General features: G+C 41.1%; 1 protein-coding gene across 1 annotated transcript in view; it reads right to left on the reverse strand.

Moving 5' to 3' along the window:
• The window catches only part of adam19a (ADAM metallopeptidase domain 19a), a 199,833-nt gene that overhangs the window by 146,387 nt on the left and 33,453 nt on the right, over positions 1 to 19,993 (reverse strand). Inside the window, exon 2 of the mRNA XM_035148187.2 lies at positions 18,063 to 18,142. Coding sequence (XP_035004078.2) covers positions 18,063 to 18,142 — 80 coding nt within the window. The remainder of the gene's footprint in view (positions 1 to 18,062; positions 18,143 to 19,993) is intronic.

A 19,993-nucleotide genomic window follows, 5' to 3' on the forward strand; every position in this document is an offset into this window, starting at 1 on the left:
TTTATTGTTTGTGTCTGTTTCGTGTTCTGTATGCACCTGTCATTCTCCATGTCTTCATTTGTATTTTTTTTTTCTTTATTATGAGTCACGGCCGTGCGCGCTTGGCATCTGCTTCAAGAAAGAAAAAAAAAAGGCACACTGCTTACAATTCAAAGTAAAAATTTCCTTTGAAAACAAGTCATATCCCATTTGTGCTCCTTGAAATATCCCTAAACCCCAGCAGACTGACATCTCCCTGCTCATTGTTGAAGATGTCTCTGTATTCTTAAGAGAGCCTGATCAAAAGAGCCTCCTATTGGAACAGCACAGCTGTAGACTCTGCCTCCATGGCATTCAGAAAGCCGACCCTGCTGTGATCAAAACAAGACTGCCAACAGATCCATCCATCCATGCTCTCTTTTACTGCTATTTTACATGCAGTACAAAATGTCTCTCTCACTCTACCTTTCTCCACCTATATTCATTATATATATATATATATATATAAATTGTAAAACATTTATCTCCTCAGCTGGCTTCAATTTCTGTTGTGACAGGAACATAAGCATCAGCTGAATAAATAGATGTGATTGCTTTTAAAGCCTCAGTTTAAGTCCTTATAGGCATTCAATTTACTTTTGACATGCTACAGTATATTTAGATGTACCCAACATCTTGGGGGGGTTTCAGAGGGACATGTTGAATATCTTTTGATGTGAGTAGAATGTAAGCCACAGCTTGTAGTATGTTATGTTTGAGAAAAATGATTTTATCATTTGGGCTAAGTAGGCCGTGGCAATCCTGTCAGATCAGACCAAATCATTGCAATAGACGCAATCTACAGTTTTGAAAATGAATGAGAGAGTGAGATGATAATAGTCTTGATATAGTTTGACAAAACAATATTGACTCAAGGTCCCCTTACTTACTGTTCCCAGAGCTTTTAATTGCATCATATTGTCTACAAAATGCTTTATCGAACAATCTCTCTCTGCACTTACTGACTCATAAGATGAAAATCATGTGACAGTTACTGAGAGAGTTACTGAGCCACATTTCATTTTCTTTAGAAGACAAAACTTTTTCTATGAAATAAAAACGATCCTGTTTTCTACAATTTGAGCAGCAAAGCCCAAAAATAGACCATGATGGAACTCCACTGCAGTACAGTGGACGGGTGGTGTCAACAGCAACTGTGACGTCTGAAGCTGTGTTCAGCAGGTGGAGAAACTGTCAAGAACAACTAAATGGACAAAACTGCTCATTCGGTCTCATGAAATATTACACAATGTAATGAGTTAGATTTGTTACTCATGTTCACATTTAAACGGGTGTTGAATAGTGGCACTGCCATGGCTGATCAAAGCATTGCTACCATTATAAAGCTTCTTAAAACACAGGGAAAATGATTAGTTCCTTTATTTCACTTAATATCTGATAAATATTTTGCATAGGAGCCAGGATTGAGTCCTGGATAATCAGGGCACATATAAATGTGGCTTTTCTTCTGACCTGCTAACTTCATGTAATCTCGAGTGTCACCTGAGATCCTCTGTACTTCTTCTTCTTGCTCTTTATCTTCTTTAAAACATCTTAAAACTGCATTCGCTGCATTTGTTTTTCATCAAAGGGAAAAAACTTTTCAATTATTTCCAACAAGTCAAAGAAAAGCGACAAATTCTCACATTTGAGAAAGTGGGACCATCAAATGTTTGGCTATGAGATACATTATCATCTGATTTTCAAACAGTTTCTGATTCATTTACTTTTCAATCAGTTAAAGTACTAATGACAGGATGGCTCAGAACTCTAACACCATATCAGGAACAAATGAAATCACATGAGACTTAAATTACAAAGAGAAAAAGTAGTTTAGGTAAGTTCAGACATCTATCTGCCCAGTGTGAATCCAATATGGCACTGTGCAGAGCAGTGAGTTGATCATGCCACCTCATCCAGGAGCTTTAATAATGCTGCTCAGCCATAGTCCGTGCCTAATGGACACTAATACAATCCATGTTATGTGCATGTTTTGCATTCTTATGGTTATTAAATGTTACCATCTAGACTTATGTGGAGAGTGAAACCTACAGTATGATTACAACAGTCCATCTTATACGTTGTCTAATTATAAGAGAGAACTGGGTTAGAGCTGACTGAAGCTCTTCACCAGGTTGGTTGAGTCCCCGCTCAGCGGCCCTGTGGAATCACTGATCTCTTTTACAGCATCTCTTCTGAGAATCAGACCCACCGGCTCAACCTCGAGCAAGATGAACTAGCAGAAGGGATTAAGAAGATATGATCCCAGTGTTTACAAAAACACCGGAGGAGGATTTTGGGACACAGCGCACTCATTCACAATAGGACTCCAGCAAGAAAACAGCTGTGTTGCTCCTAAACTCGTGACAAGGCCACAGGGCTTCTTATGCACAGTTGGAGAGGACGACAAGATGTCATTGTTGGTTTATCCGATACACAGCTGGTGACAAATGTTCAAACTGGATGACAGTAAAAAATGAATAATAATTTTGGAAACATATGTGCTGTCAGATTTACTGATGAGCTCTGTGCAGATGGATGACACCGGTCCAAGGACCATGGCCTGTATTTATTTTCCCACAAAAGGGTATTGATTCAGCATAGACACAGCCTCATCGAGTTCGTTTTGAGTAAGCTTACAGGAAAATAACCATAAATCATACAAATGTCTGAAAGTATTTATAGACACTTATCACGAAGCAATAATTCTTAAAAGGTCAAAATCTGATTCACCGATTAAACATTAGCAATCAGTATGCTCTTAACAAAGTAGAATGTGCAATGTGTTGTTCGAACTGGTGTTGTCACGATACCAACAATTTGGTTTCGATACCGATAACTAGTCATGAATTTCGATACCGATACTTTTTCAATACTTTTTGTTTGAAAAAAAAGAGTAGCTCTATCGTAGCCAGAGGTGTGGTGTATATATACGACAGAGGCACCAGACTTCTGTAGTGAAAAACAAATGGGTTAGAAAAATGAGGGTTTAAGTAGTTTGTGAGGCTACAGTAGTGTGCAGGCTAGTCCTGGGTTTGATCACCATGAAATGCCAGACTTACAATGTCATTCATGTTCGTTTAAATTGTAGTTTGTCTGTTAACTGTTTTCTTTTTTGTTTGTATTCATGCATTAAGACTATATATAATTTGGATTATTGTAAAGATCAAGATCATACCAGAATAACAGCTGCTGTCCGGCGGTGCTCTTCAGACACCCTAACACTTCCTGTAGGACACCCTTTTCAAAATAAATGAACTCCAGTGTTTCTGTTGACTGAATCCATTCATTTGGTTTTTTGGTTGTGAAATATTTGCAAGAGCAGAAGAGGCACGGCTTCATAGATACCAGAAACCTCACAAAGGCTATAGTTATGTTAAAAGTTAACATAAAGAACTTCAGGTGATGGGCAGTAGTCTCTCTCTCACACACTCTCTCACACACTCACACATTTATGGTCATGTTCAGTATAAACTCTTTGTAAAAACAGCGCTGACAGTAGCAGAACTGAGGCTGAACCACAGCCGGTGCAAACAAATGGTAACCGTGACATGCAGCCATTCGCGGAGCAGCCATTATGCAGCCGGTGTGTGCCAGGCATCATTCATAAAGTACCGATACTAACAAAATTAGGTATCGTAATGTTTTTCACGGCCGGGTATCGCGATACCTTTCTAGTATCGGTATACTGTGCAACACTAGTTTGAACACATTACAAGATCAGATTAGAGGGGGGTTAAGAAGATCATCAGCTGCGTCAGTTGGGTTGTGTTGCTCTAGGTACCGATGGGACAATGAAAATACAATCTCCAAAGTCCAGTTTGATTCAAGCGATGAAAGGCTTATCAGAGACCAAAAAAACCTTTATTTTGGGAAGCGATCATTTTATCTTTTGTCACAACAGATGCTGGGTAAACAGCAGAAATGCACAGTTGATGCTACAAAGTATTTGTCTGGATGATGCTGCAGCTGTTTAGCCTAAACCCTCATCTTTCTCTAACTTTAACTAAAGCGCTGAACATAATCTAACCAGCATGTACGATTCCTAAATAATGTGTTGCACTTTAGTTCTATGGAAGTGTAATATCAAGGGGACGGGCTGCAGCAGTATTTCTATGAAGTCTGCTATGTATATTCATCATCCCAATGATTTCCACAGATCTCTCTTCTAGGATCATTGTCAGCAAAACCTTGCAAAGAGATGAACCATATAAACCTCTTTGTATCTTATTACCCCACTGACCTTCTTCTAGCACCACCCTTGGGACAAAACACCAGCGTAGGGGTGTAATATAATTTGCCGCCTGTAAGGTACACTGGCAGACCTTTGTGACTGGAGTTAAACACAAACCTGTCAGTTTTATTATCACAGAACTGTGTGTGCATCTAGCCACTGGTGTCATGTGTTCCGGTCCAGATGGAGGTTTAGTGGAGATGGTTTGCCAATTTATTTCTCAACAATAGTCACACGGGGAAGGAACCAGATGCACACGAGGGATGAGCAGTCCCAGCATTGCTTAACATCTCATTGTCAATCTGGCAGGATAACCAACAGAGTTTCGGCACAGCTGTGAGCAGCAGTTGGCAAAAGATTGGGGGTCAATTCCATTTCAAATCAGTTAATGTCCATGCCATACAAATAGAATAACTAATAGACAACTGCAGACTGAGGAAAAGTAACGCACACACATAATATAACGAAACAGCAGTAGTAAAGAGTTAAAAGTGATAATCTGTGCAGTCTGTGGAAACCTGTTTTTTAAATTTCTCTTGTTAAAACCGTGCTGGGTTTGTGTTTTGATCAGCAGTCAATCAAACAGCACAGACAGCACTGTGATGTCTTCTGTCTTTGATCTTCTGTTTGAGTTTGTTTTCGCTGAGTGGCACACTTTGCTTTGCTTTGTGCGCGCGTCTCATAAAAATAGATCTCATCTCTCTGATGGCAGACATTTTGATTTGTCAAAACAGAGAATTTCTACTATAGGGAGAACTTCCACTCTCACAGCATTGGGGTTGTCTAGGGGGCGGGTTAGGGTTAGATTAAGGGGTAGAAAAGGATTTGCCTATTTTCTTTAGGTTTCAGTATAAGGGTTTGAAATGATAGATAAAATTCCATTCGATTAAATTTACACATTGGCACTCACACTGTTTATTATTAACACCACCATGAGTTAGCAGTTGCTTCATTAGCCAGTTTACATTTGGCTGTCAAGATTCTCCTTTAGTCATTCAATTACATATAGTATTAAAATATAGAAAACAAAACAACCAAAACGGAAACATTACAAGCTGGAAAGACACTAAATTGCGTTTAGTGGAGATTTGTCTTTTTGACCTTGGCTCACTACAGTGGTTGTGCGGAATGGGATGCCGAGACTTCAAAGCATCCTTCTACTTGGACTGCTTCTCGCGTAACCACTGAATCTGGAGGACTGGACTAAATTACAAGCTTTATCAAAAATGCAGAGTCAGATGAATTTGTGTTCCACAGCCCCAAGCATGAATCAATGGCTACAGATCCTCATATTTGCTCCCCCAGTTCATTGCTATGGCTAGGACTGTACTGTAATTCAAGATGTGTAGCTCAATGTTACACAAAAACACTTTTAGATGCATTTTAAATGGGATATTTCAGGGCAATTAATATTTAATAAACTCAGAACTCGAAGTTACCTTTCATTGCAGTGCTGCACACATATTCATAAGATGGTAATATAATCCTGACATTTCCTCAAGCAATATTGGCTACTTTCATATAGCATGAATAAATACACCGAAATCAATTATCTCCTGTGTTATTCAACCAAGGGCAGGAATCCTTTCTCTCAAAATAGAGTTGGAACGTGGCTTTTAAAAAGTCATCCTCTTCCCTTGTTGCCCAAGGTTCCTCAAAAGCTTTAAGTCAACTTATGAGCAGTAAATGAATTTACATTGGTATAACACAATCTGGTGCTCTGATGTGCTGCAGAGTTTCTCTCTCTCTCTCTCCCCCTCTCTTTTTTTTGTCTGGAAATGTAATTCCTCCCCCTGAATAGTTTCCAGAGCTCTTCCACCCCCGCACAGCTTACGTTATTGTGCAGCAATGTCTCAAATTAAGACTGACAGCTTGGATCTGCATGCAGAAATGACATTTTCAATTTCCCTTGCTTTTTTAGAATGCAAAGGTCGGGACAATTACTGGATTTAAGGTTAAAAAAAAATTTAAAACGCAAACACACATTCTGCATGGCCGGCACATCTCGTGCTGGATTTATGCACAGAGTCACTGTCATGTTGAAAGAGGAAAGGGCCTTCACTAAACACACAACTGGAACCCACAGTTGTCTGAAATATCAGTATGCATGAGAGTTCCCTTTACTGGAACTAAGGACCCCATACCAGGAAAAACACACCCTGACAAAAAAGCATGCATTCTCTTAATTCTGGCCTTACAATGTTTTTTATTAAGAAAAGGAACAGCACAAAATAAAATTGAAAAGTGGCATGAAAGTGTACAGCACATGTAATTGTTCTGTTTTATTTATCAATTATTTTAGTCCTTACTTAATCAATAGTTTTAGTAAAAGATAGAAAGAAAATATAGTAAAAGTGAAAGTATATCATATTGTCCTAAAGCTGAAGTTTTTATTTTTGGTTTGACAAAATGTCAAAAGACGTCATACAGAATCTGGAACTGGAAGATGTTTGGCATTTTCATAAAATGTCACTGCGGTGAAGTCTGGAGGAAGTGAACATATTTAAATGTGTGCAACATCCTGTATTTGCAGTAACCCCGAGCTGTATGACTACTTTCTTAAAGGGCCAATTCAAATGACTTACACAAGTAGTAGTAGTATTACTTTGAATAAGAACATATACAGTCAGTAGTTTTAGTTTAGGAACTAGTTGAGCTAAGACTATTTAACAGAGGAATTTCTTATTTCTCAACACTAAGCACCACAAATGAAAATTCTTTCCTCAATCATATTGGGGTGAAGGAAGACGACATCATTTGTGAGTAGTGACCCATTAATGTTTTAAGACAAAAAATTAAAAGGGAGATGTTGCTGATGAAAAATATAAGAAAGAGCTGAAATTTGGGGCGGACTTTTCCAATCCAGTAGTACGTGCTGTCTCACGCTGTCAGCGCATGATGTGACAGCAGAGCGGGAACACATCCACTGGGTAATAAACAGCAGATAACATCATGTGAATAATGGGACAAAGTCGTATGTCCTGTTTTATCTGAACACTTTAAATCTCCCATGGGGGGGACAGGGCTACACTGAGGACATCAAGTCAGTATTTGTTCTGGGACTTCCCCAACATTACCAGTGACGGGGAAGTACATATTCTTAAACATTCTTGAGCAGCTGAACTTGACTTGAAAAGTTGAATATTATTAAACTTATTCCAGTTTTTAAAAACAAGTATTTTTGCACCGGGATTCAGTGTTTCTCCACCAGAATTATATTCTTAGTGGAGTGGGGAGGGATTTGAAATCCCATTTAGACATTCACTTTGGGAAACAAATTGGTAATGCTTTATTTTAGGGGTCTGTGATTAACAAATCATTTTCAAGGAAGTTTAGTTTAATCCTTCACTTAAGTTTTAGAAGAATTTCCCAAAAATAACTTTTAATTAAAACTTGGTAAAAAAATTCATGAGGTGAGGATGGGGATGCGGATCTGACTCATGACCATGATAACATTTCTGGCCTGGTCCACGTGTGACAATAAGTCGACACTAAGTATCAATGCAAACATTTCTTTCTACACTCAAACCTAAACTGTGGCACATAGCAGTGGAAGGGGGGGCTTTGCAGGAATCCAGACAGCAGCTTACTGCTGACTTCGCTCAACACACACACACACACACACACACACACACACACACACACACACACACACACACACACACACACACACACACACACACACACACACACACACACACACACACACACTAGAAAAGCAAGAGTGTGTACAAATGTTATTCATACAAAAAGTAAGACAAAGAATAAGCCAACGTAAAAAACTATGGCACGTTCCTCTCAGCTACAGGCAAGAACAGTGTGATGCATTCACAACAAGCAAATGTCATTTGGTTCTGTCATATTGATGTTGGCCTGCTTTTGTTTTCACGGGAGCATGTTTGTATTTTGGGAAGATAAAGTAATTCTTTGTGGCCAACTTGACAAGTTGAGTTTGATGAAAGTATCAGATGAAACACAACAAAGATATTTTCAGACTTAAAAACAGACCACCATTTAATATTTATAAAAGCTTGATTGATGATACTATTTGAAAAGTAGTGTTTTTTAACGATCAGAGCCATTGATTCCAAAATGCATATGATTTGTATTTTATGTTTTTAAGGTTTTGACAGAGGCTGATCTTTTGTCTTTTTGTGATGCTGTAAAGGAAAAACCTCCCATGAACTCTAAGTCTCTCATCTGTTTCCAGCACCGGAAAGTTTGAGTCATTTCCTGAGGCTGTTACTCCAGTTTGGTCCACAAGCGCATGGATCTTCTTCCATACGAAATGCTTTAATGAACTAGCATCATATTGACATAATCACATTGTAGCGACAGAGATTTCAGTCAATGGGTTGGCCTTACGAGATACATGGACTGTTACTTTTACCAGTATTCCTATTGTATTAGTTACCTCACAGCAGAAGCAGGCCATGTTCAGCAGCCTGCAGTGTGGTGGCATCAGAAGGGATCTCAACACATGGAGCCCACAACGAGCAGCACTGACGACTGCGGGGGATTTACAACTTTTGACTGATGGGAACACCACAAACATAATGATAGATTTAACCGATTTTTATTCTTAAATCATCAGAACACACACACACACACACACACACACACACACACACACACACACACACACACACACACACACACACACACACACACACACACACACACACACACACACACACACGTAGGAAACAATTTCCCAGTGGCGATTCAAGACACTTGAACTTGAACACTCCCAGAAACTTGTGATATCTTCTACCTTCTGAACTGGAGTGTGGAGAATTCACGTGATTAAACGTGACTTCAGAAGAGAAACACACACGGAGGAGGAACAACAACTATGGATTCAGTCATGGCGGGATTATGCATTTCACAGCGCGAGCTGCAGGTGAGGTGGAAATGTATTGTTGTTTTTAGCCGCAGCTGTACAAGTACGCAACGTCCGATTGGTGACGCTTCCCATCAACTCGCTCTCGCTATTGCGGGTTTCTGTTGAAGCCGATTATTATTCTAGATCAGGGAGGTTCCAACTCAGTAAATCATCCAAACACTTAGTTTACGTTTGCAGTTTCATAAAGCTGCCACCAGCATTAACACAGAACAAGCAAACAGCCCAGTCCAAACATGTTTAGAATGGACACTGGAATAGTCTCTTAAGTAGAGAGGATCAACCATCCTTCTTGTATATGGTGCAATTATGGGTACCTTTAACATCACCGGTAATAAAAACCAGAAGGCAGAATGATACCATAGGTTTGAGGATAGAAGGAGCTGCATGCTTTTAAATCGCATCAGCATAATCTAAAACTGACAGGAATACTGATTCAATAATCCTCTCTCTGCTAGACACAGAGAAACTGGCTCCATTTCTACACAGGAAAGTGATTTTCTCCCCATAGTTTAGATGCCAAGATATTATATTCTGAAAGTTTCTCAAATCTGAATCCATCTACAGTGGAGTTATGTGGGTTACCCGTGACTGCATTACTCTCTCAACAAAACAAAACAAAAAACTTTATTCTGTGAACTTTCAAAATTAAACTGAGTTGGGAATAATAAAGGATGTTTGCAGGTTCATAACAGCTAACTGTGGGGAATTAGCAAAACAAAATATAGATGTATCATCTGTACAAAGATGGACTCGTCATTTAAGAAAAAGGTTATGCCAAAATGGAAATGGAAATGGAGAACAATTGTTTCCAATATCCCAGCATATAGCCTTGTGGCACACCTTTATTTACTTAAACGGCTCAGGAGGTACAGAGAGAGATGGTTGTCCACTTGCGAGAAGGTCGGCAGTTCAATCCTAGTCTCCCCCACGTGCCAAAGTGTCCTTGGGTAAGATACTGAACCCCAAACAGCCCCTGATGGCTGTGCTGGCAGTGTGTGATGTGCAATAGACACAGTGCTACACATTGCTGCACTGTGTCAATGTGTGTGTAAATGGGCGAAAAAGTGTACTGTATAGCAAATTGAGTCATCAAGACAATAAGTGCTGTATAAATACAGACCATTTACCATTTTAAATCATTATTTACTCTCCCTTGACTGCCGTAGATGCCATACACCAAATGATGTGGCACTAAACAAAATTGTCAACTATAAATGCTCTGTCTGAATGGGGTTTGATCAACACAAGTAGGACTATGCAAATAATGGTCTGTTTCATTTTAAAGGGGACATAGCATGCAAATTCCACTTTGTTAGTGCTTCTACAGGTTAATGTGGGTATCTGGCATGTCTACCAACCCAAAAACTCTGGGAAAAAAACACTCGCGCGTTTTGTTATGGTTCCTCTAAGTCAGAAACGTCATGCTTGAGCGACTCGATTGAGCTTCCTGGGTTTTGTGTCGTAACAAGGAACTGGAAGTCTCCCTACATGGCCTTGGCCCACCCCCCACCTCATCCCCCGCATTTCTCCGCTGGTCAGCCCGCGATTCACTCACATGTGGCATTTGTCTGGATCGTTGGGACTGGGAGGCTGCAGCAGCTGCTCGGGCGCGACCGCTCGCTCTCCCATGCGTGAGCTGGAATTTGTGTCAACGCCACACAGCCAGCAGTGTGGAAGACTTCCGCAGTGTTCAGCACTACTGTAACACCGGCACAAAGACACCGAGCCCCCCCACTCGTTACGCCGGGGTACACCGGACGCGGAAGCGCCGCTGCGAGGCAGCGCAGCGCCGTTCTCCAGCACGCAGCCGCCTGGCTGTTCACACGGGACGTGCATTTCTCGCGCTGGTCAGCCCCATAGACTGTATATATAAGGTCAGCCCGCGATTCTGCTTTCTCCGCTTGTTGTTGTACCCGTTGAATGTCGGGGTTCGGGGTAAATGATGGTCTTCATAGCCCCCCACCTCTCTTTCTCTCTCTGTCTGTCTGCTTGTGTGCTTGTAGTGGATGGGCAGAGGGGACATTTAATTATGTGATTGGGAAAATTAAAACTCCAGGACAACAGAAGGGGAATACAAAGTATGGGATGCATATTTGATAATTTATATCATATAAAATATGTAATTTATATCGTTTAAAATCATGGGGGAGAGGGGGGAGGGGGGAGCTGGCTCATTAGCATTTAAAGGAACAGGCACTCAAAACAGGTCACTCTGTGGAGGGCTGTTTTATACAGGGTAAAAAGGAGCTGTTTTAAATGATCCTTGTGGTATTTTGACCAAAGTATGTTACAGACATTTCATTAAGACCCCAAGGAACCATATCAACTTGTGGTAAAATGGGCATGCTATGTCCCCTTTAAGAACTGACAGTATAATTGAATCCGTGATTATTATATCACTGCTCAGAGAGGGAAGGCTCAGGCCCAGGAGGAGGCTTGAGCCAATCCCAGCTGACCTTAGGCAAGAGGCAAAGTGCACCCTTCACAGGTCTCGGCTGTATCACAGGGTAGAGACAAACAGCCGTCCATGCTCACAGTTTAAAGAACAGAGGGAGCACAAGGAGAACGTGCAACCTCCACACAGATAGGCCCCAGTCTAACCTAAGAGTTCAAACCCAGAAGCTTCTTGCTGTGAAGTGGCAGTGCTAACCACTGCCCAAAGTTCACCTCCATTTGACAACCGATCTCTTGCATTTCTTTTTCCTGTAGGAACGTGAAGGTGCAGTAAATGTTGCATGTAGGTCAGCTGACATAAAAACATTGTATAAATACAAAGACAGTGAAAGGGCATGTAATGCTAGTTGAAGCAAATATTAAAAATGCATATATGCATACTCAAACACACACCCCCACATCGTTGACACAAATGTGCCTTTCCTCTGAGGACATACAATTTATCCAGATTCATTTGACAGCTCGAAATGCCTTGATACTTACAAATGCTTCTGGACAGAAATGTCACACCAAATTGAAAAAAGCTCTGTGAGTAAAAAACTATCAATAACAAGTCTTTAGTTCTGTTTATTGACGCAATCAAACAAAATGGATAGGCAGTCCAGAGTCTCTTTTGCACACATTCACTTTGTCAGTATGACTGGCTGGATACTGGCCAGGAAGTGAAAAAAAACCATGCTAACTGATTGGTGACATATTTCAACCATGAACTAATCAATACAAACCCAGTTGTCTAATGGAAGCCTTAAGCTTCAATTGATTTAAAAGGAAAGCCAGAGCTTTTGGGGGATTTTCATTTGCTGGGTTTCTACGAGCAGCTTTTTAAAATTCAAATCAACCGAACGCTGGCGAGTTTAATTGGTCTGACTGTCGGATGTGCATTCAAAAGCTGATCAAAGAATATTGTAAAATACTTCTCCTCACTGTGCCTGCACCAGGCCTGAATCCACATGTGCACCCCCTAATCTTGCCAGTGTAAATGTCATTGCAATCCCCAGCAGGCTCATGAGGTAAGACATAATCTAATCCCGGGAGAGACGGAAAAGAAAGTAAAGATGTGGGGAAGGTAGGAAGATGGTAAATGGATTTCATTTATGGATCATTTCTCGAAACGTAGCTACCACTCAAAGCACTTGAACATCACAGTTCAAGTTCACCTACTCACACACACACATTCATACAGTGCTTTCTATATCTACAGTGCTTTGTCTATAACTGATGCCAATCCCAGGCATTTGGGGGTACAGCGTCTTTGCCCAAGGAAACTTCAAACCACCAAGCTTCTGAATAGACGACCCTTTGAACCTCCAGATCCACAGCCACCACAGAGGCTGCAGAGCGCTGACAGGACTGGGAGATTAAAAATGAGTCAGAGGACGACGGAGGCCAAAGTGAGTCTTTCAACTCCCCTGACAAATAATCGAAGGGCCTAAGACATAGTTTAAGGCTACAACAACAAATGGTGATAAATGAAACCTCTGACCCTGCGTAACTTCTTTTGTGTAGGCAAAAATTAAAAGGTGAAGGTATGAAAGGAGTTGAATGCTGCACCAATTTGGTGATTTTCTTTCCAAACATGCAGTTGGTGAGAACAAAGCAGCCATAGGTATCAAAGTACCCTTGAGCAATGACCCTTAAATGCAAGTGATTCTATTCCAACCCACCCCACTCTCTTGCAACCAAGCTTTGATTATGTGTTTATATATAAACAGTTCTCTCACATCTAGAACTTTTGTAAATAGCTTATCTTTTTGCATTTATATAGACCTTTACTTCTCCTAATGGCCACTCAAAAGCACTTAACATTGTGAGTCACATTCACCCATTCACTCACATATTAATGCAGTGCTTCTATATTTAGCCCATTAATTCTATTTCACTTACGCATCCCATTTACACACTGCCAGCACAGATATCAGGGCAATTTAGGGTTCAGTGTCTTGCCCAAGGACACCTCAACATGCAGTCTTGAGGAGCAGAATTGAACCACCAACCTTCCAGTGAGTGGATGTCCCACTCAATCTCCTGAGCCTATTGATCCTGTTATTCACAAATTCCTTCATAACCAGGTAAAATGTTAAATATAACTTTTCACATGTATGATTCCAAGTCAATAATCTTGTGTGAGAAACATGCAGTCTAGGGATACATAAATAAAAGTTATTTGACTTGGTTAAGCTTTGATTTGTGTATTTTATTCGTGTGAACGTTCGTGGAGAGAAACAACAAACAGAGTCAGATTCCCTGTGTGTGTTCACATGCTCGGGCCAATAAAGCTGATTCGAATAGAACACAAAGTTGTAGCCATGAAAATAGACAATGCTTTGGATGTTGCTGCAAGGGGCTAGAAAAAAAAATCGAAAAATGTGAAGGCTTCACACATCTAAGGATCTATTTCATCCTTGAAACCAAATTTGAACCGAGTCCTTCAACAAGAAACAGATGGATGGATTGGACGGAGGGATTGAAAACCCAAAACCAATATGCCTTGGCTTTTACCGGTTAGGGTATAAAAAGGCAAGGGGCTAGGGCTGTGTTCTTTAAGGTACTGGGGAGACAATGTAATGCAATCTGGGATGTTCTGTTGAACTAAAGCATCCACAAATTTGAAGGCTTATTCAATGCCAAATTAGTGCACTTTTTCAAAATGCTATGAGACAGGATTTTCCAACTGAGACCTTGTGAGACCAGGAATGTGAACATGCATATTACATTCGCCGACTGTGTGAACTGCAGGATACGTTCTAATAGTGCTGCAGCAAATGTTGAGTTTCACTGTTTCACCGGTTGCTGGCCTCTGTGTTTAGTGTGTTTTTATGAGAACAAGGCTGTTCTTCACATAACAGCCTAATTGAAATGAATGAGAGATTTTGCAAATTTCACACAATGCCAGTCTTCATCAGACCATGACCCGAGGAGCTCAGCATGCCCATTAGATCATTTAACTGACAATCTTGTCCATTCAACACAGGCGAGGTGCGGAGAGTTGTGAACGTAGGTGTGGTTAACACTTCAATTACTTTTGAGTACATCCAAGGGCAATATCATACATTTCAGTTCGCCACGTTGTACAAATTAGATCGTTTCAAACATACTGGACCCTTTAAGCTGCCCTAAGGAGAAGAAACAATCTGGGTGACCCATGCCATTTAAAAATGTATATATATGTAAATACAAGACTGCTACTACCTGGCAAAACATCCATTCTGCATGATCAAGAACATGTTCAAAAAGGTTTTCAATTCAGGCCCGCTTCTAAGGGAAGACGAGGCCTTATGCTGTTGTGTGGTTATCAATTACTTTCTCCTCATACAAAGGAGCACACAAATGTTCGCCATCAATCCTCCACCTTGCTTTTCTTATTGTTTTCTAATCCCATTGATCTCTCCTGTACTGACACTAACCCTCTTCCATTTCCACTAATGCATGCACTGGCCAGTCAAGCATCAATATCCGTTCCTCGGCATGCTGTTTAGCGTGAGGACTCTTGTATGCAGATGAATACATGGGTCTAAATCATTCTGTGAGGTAATGTCTCTCTGCAGGGCTTCTCTTCCCCATTATTGTAAGCATTAAGATGCACAAGAGGCAGTAAGACGCCTCCAGTGATTACCGTCAATTACATGGTACCCATCAGGGGAGCTGGCCTGAGCCTTGCAGGGAATCATCAACAGGAAAATGAGAATGAACTGACAAAGGCCTGATGTGCTGCAATACTTTAACACTTTCAGGTTTGAGCTTCAACCCAGAGATCCAGTCTTTTTCACTGTCTTTCCTGTGTCAGCTTGACAATTATGAAAAGGAATTTATCAGCTCTCAGGACAGGAAAATGTGCAGAATGGTGTCATTTCACATATGCAGAATGCAGCAGGAGATTCTTGGGTGAGATGCGCAGGACAATCTCTGGAGCATCAGGTGGTGCAGCATGCAGGAGACAGGACATAACGTATAGATTCTGCTAGTTTGAGTTTGCAGCACATCAACACAACTCATCACCAAAAGATCTCAAATCGTGTTGTCTTTCCATGATGAAATCTTTGATGGTGTCTTCTACGGGTATGGCTCCTGTTTTTTGTCCCGATATATTTGTATTGGTGTTGTTTTTTTTGAGTTTAACTTCCGTCACACGTCACATTACATTTTGTATTACATATCATTTAGGTGGACGCTTTTATCCAAAGTGACTTACCCATCAGTGCATTCAACCATGAGGGTAGAAACTCAAAACAGCAAGAATCATGTAAGTACATTATCAAAAAAGCCAAACTACAAAGTGCTACATGTAAGTGCAACATATAAGTGTGAGTTTTAGTCGGAACAGATGCGTTTTTAGCCTGAGGTGGAAGATGTGTATATTTTCTGCTGTCCTGATGTCAATGGGTAGCTCGTTCCACAACTCACTCTTTTCATTTCATAGCATTTAATTTATTGTAAACTGAATATGTTCAGGTTTTGAATTGTTGAGTCTCTCTAACCTTGATTTACAAACTAACTGTTTTGGCAGTCAAACCTTGACCTTGACCTTACTTCCATCAGAATAAAAGCGAGGATGAAATAGAATTAAAATGTTTGATTTCTGGTTTTCTCTTTAAACAGAGGCCCTAGACAAGACTGATGGCTGCTCTCAAGGTGTCAGGCCTCAAGCTTCGACTACAATCACTCATTTCCTCTCACGCCCCAACAAACCTACCCCGACTTCTCCTCCCTTGCCAAGGCAACCATTAGGCCAAACAGGGACATCTGTACAGCAAGGCACTGAGCCATGTTTCCATGCTTAGCTGGACAAGGCCATCCAACTCCTTGTCAACAATAACAGATATCACTGCCATAACAAGTTGACGGTCCCTAAGCAGGAGCCTTTCAACCACGGTTTCTCACCCTTTACAGGTGCTTCAGAGATGTTTCAGCAAACAGGTGGGGGAAGCTTGTGATATACAGAGAGGGGAGTGTTTACTTTCACCAGTTTGTTAATTTAAACCAGCAATCTTTATATGATTTCTTTTGGAAGAAGACATTTGGAAGACTTGTACAATTTTTGGTTGTTTACATATCACCCTGGACCCCATCCAGTTTGACTACTCCACTGAGGACATGGTAACATCTGTTCTCCACAGCAATGGGGGCCTCATCAGCAATGGTAATGAAGCAGCTTAGAGAGAATAAGTGGATCTGGTGGCAGCATGGTGTCAGACCAAAAACCTTTCCCTAAGCATAAAGAACATGGGGACGATATCAGGAAGTTGCATGGGGACAAGATAATCATGGTCGACAAAACCAACTAAAACTTTGTGCCCCCAGAAATATTCGAGGCGGACGCCAAATTTCGGTATCCTAGATTGCATGTGGGAGGGGTGAGACAGTAAAAAAAGAAGAGTTTAACATGTCAGCACAGTCAGTCAAGGTAATGGTGAGGGGAAAAGTGGGCGGTTCGGCTTTTCAATATTTAACGCACACACAACTCTCGCTGCAATTTGTGATGCAAAATTCTAACTATAATGACATGGCTCTAAAGTGGCTCTGTAGTCTGGGAAACCATTACTATTATAAATGTCCTGTTTTTAGTCTTTAATCTACATTAAAGCTGCCTGTTCTTTTGTTTTCGCTGGTGAATTAGCCACACTGGTCAAAAACCCCTTCTGTAATCATCAGTTTCCGAAGGGCCCACAGTCTTTAACCTGCTTGTCCTTCCACCTGTGTGTGTATTGTTTGTGTGTGTGTGTGTGTGTGTGTGTGTGTGTGTGTGTGTGTGTGTGTGTGTGTGTGTGTGTGTGTGTGTGTGTGTGTGTGTGTGTGTGTGTGTGTGTGTGTGTGTGCGCGTGCGTGCGTGCGTGCGGGCATGCAATACTCAGAACTGCATGTGGACCAATGAGGGGGCTGTGGAGAATAGGGTGGCTGAAAACAAGGGGCAGTAAAAAGCTTCCATATCAATAATCTCACCACAATGTCAAGTGTCCCCTTAGGATACGAGTACAAAACGACCTGAACAGATGCCCTCCATTTAGCCATAAAACCAGACTGTGACGAAGGGTGGTTGGAAAACAAGCATCTTGCAACAAAGGTCGTCTGCAACATTTAAATATTTAAACCACCAAAAGCCGTTCCATTAAGAAGAGATGGTGAAATTTAAAAAAAAATGCTTCATTATACTGTATATTTGAGCTGAACACTTTTATGACCTTCATATCTTACATCCCACCACTGGTGAGGCTTCAGCAAAAGGGAAACTGAGTGTGGGTGGCTGAGATTGTACAACAAGTAAATCTTGTATGTAATAACCACTACAGGCTATTGTGTCCATAAACAGACTTTTACTCTTGTTACCAGACACATGTCGGTCTCACCATAACAGTTAAGTGATTGGCCAAAGGCAAGGCAGTTGTAGTGTTTAAGCTGCTTTTTATTCGGTGAGGTCAGTGTGGGGTCAAAAAAAAGGTTGATGAGATATCTGACCTGTGGCGGGGTCTCAGCTTCCCTCTTGATTCGGCCTTCAGAAATCCACTGCGCCGTCACTGTCCTTCCCCTCCTCAGCCCTGGAGGACACAAAGCAGCAGGGAGATTAATAGGATGTAGGACTGCTTACACAGACTGTAACATTACATGTGGAGGAGGGTCAACACAGATGGGAAATGCTCACACGGAGGTTATGAAGAGCAGTGAAATGAATGCAGTCAGCTGCACACGGTGTCGTGTCTTTACACCACTGAGAAAAAAGCAAACAGGGTAACAATAAAAGTCAATTTTGACATGTTGGCAAAACTATGGAAGCAGCTATTTGCACCGAAAGTGGATAAACAATGTGGCTATTAACACCCACATTTCAGGGTTTGCTGGACCATTTTCAGTGAGCCTAACCCAACCCATCAGAACACCCAGTATATGATGCCGCCGTTCTGCTCCTGTGGTGTCATCCAAGTGTCCGGAAGTCCCGACATTCAATTTCGACTCGACGCAAAGTTTTTAGCCTAAATGTCCTCTGATATCTTCTGACGAGTTGCATTCAGGGACCGTCGGAAATGCTAACGTGCGCTAGCTAAGCCACTTCTGTTGGACTTTTAAGCTTAAAATACGGTGGAAATGACCCTGTTTCGAGTTGAATATGAATGTCGGGGCTTCCGGACACTTCACGTCGGAAGATAGGTCACTAATCAGCTACACTGTTAACCCCTGAAACTTCACCCATCCCCACATCGGCATAGGGGTGAGTAGATAATGAGTGCATTTTAATTTACCCCTTTAACTTTATTGAGCCACAGCGACAATGAACAGGGGTACAGCATTGTACAGCAAAGAGCATGTAGTATATGAGCAGTTCACTGTCTACATGATAATCTAAACAAATCGATACCAGGATGAGATGCATCCGTCTCACTCAGCTCTGCGTGTGATTTACTGAGCACATGCATTGAACATTCACTTTGCTGACAAGGGGAGGAGAAAATGAACCATCTGCGTTGGGAAAAGTCGAGACAAAGAAACCAGCCAGTCAAACCTGGGTGAAGAAAAAGATAGAAGGCCAAAGTCGGAGTGAATCAAGTCCTTTAATCAGTAAATCATTAAATCAATCTTCAAAAATATTATTGACAAATATTTGATAATCAATTCATTTTTTTCAACCTTTTTTTTAAATCGGTGGGATGTCTCGTCCTTCGTTTATGGACAGTGTGCAATCAATGCTGCTACTGCGTTAAACATTTTATTAAAATAGAAAGTGGAGGCTACATGTTTGGAGTTGAAGCAGAAACCCACAGTCGGCTTTAACTATATTCTCTCAATTAGGGAACAGAACATTTGTCTCTTTTTTCTCTCTCCCTCTCTCTCCCCCTCTCTCTCTCTCTCATTACAACACTTCGCACAACGACAGCTGATTATTATTATCAATGGCCATTATTAAAGGCAAACTCTCTGGACTGCAGAAGAGAGTAGTGGGAGTGCCAGGGCTAGCAGCTGCAGCTGCAGCACTTCAGCGAGGGAGTTGTATTGAGCAAAGCTACGTACTGTGATATCTGCTGGTGCATTCCGACATTTAACATTAAGGATCCCGCTTACAGCTGTATCCTTCCTCCTGAGTTGTAACTCGACTGTGTTTAAAAAAGGCTGATTAAAGCAGAACATATAGTGCCCGTGGCACCATGTACTTTCTAACAGTCCCACCATACAATGCATCACATTTTAAAGATCCACAGATATTTAAAGGGAGTTACCAACTTACAACATGCGATTTAACTGTTGTGTCTGAAATCACAGGTTACTGATCACTTAGACTTAAGACTGTTTTATATAGGATCTTTATTTAAGCGCGTGGTCTTTACAGTTTCAGGAGAGAAAAAAAAAAAGCAGAAAGCAGAAGAGAAATCCGCGAGCAGACGTGCACAGAGGCAGCG

Source organism: Hippoglossus stenolepis, chromosome 23, assembly GCF_022539355.2.
Source record: "Hippoglossus stenolepis isolate QCI-W04-F060 chromosome 23, HSTE1.2, whole genome shotgun sequence".
NCBI classification, from domain to species: Eukaryota; Metazoa; Chordata; class Actinopteri; order Pleuronectiformes; family Pleuronectidae; genus Hippoglossus; species Hippoglossus stenolepis.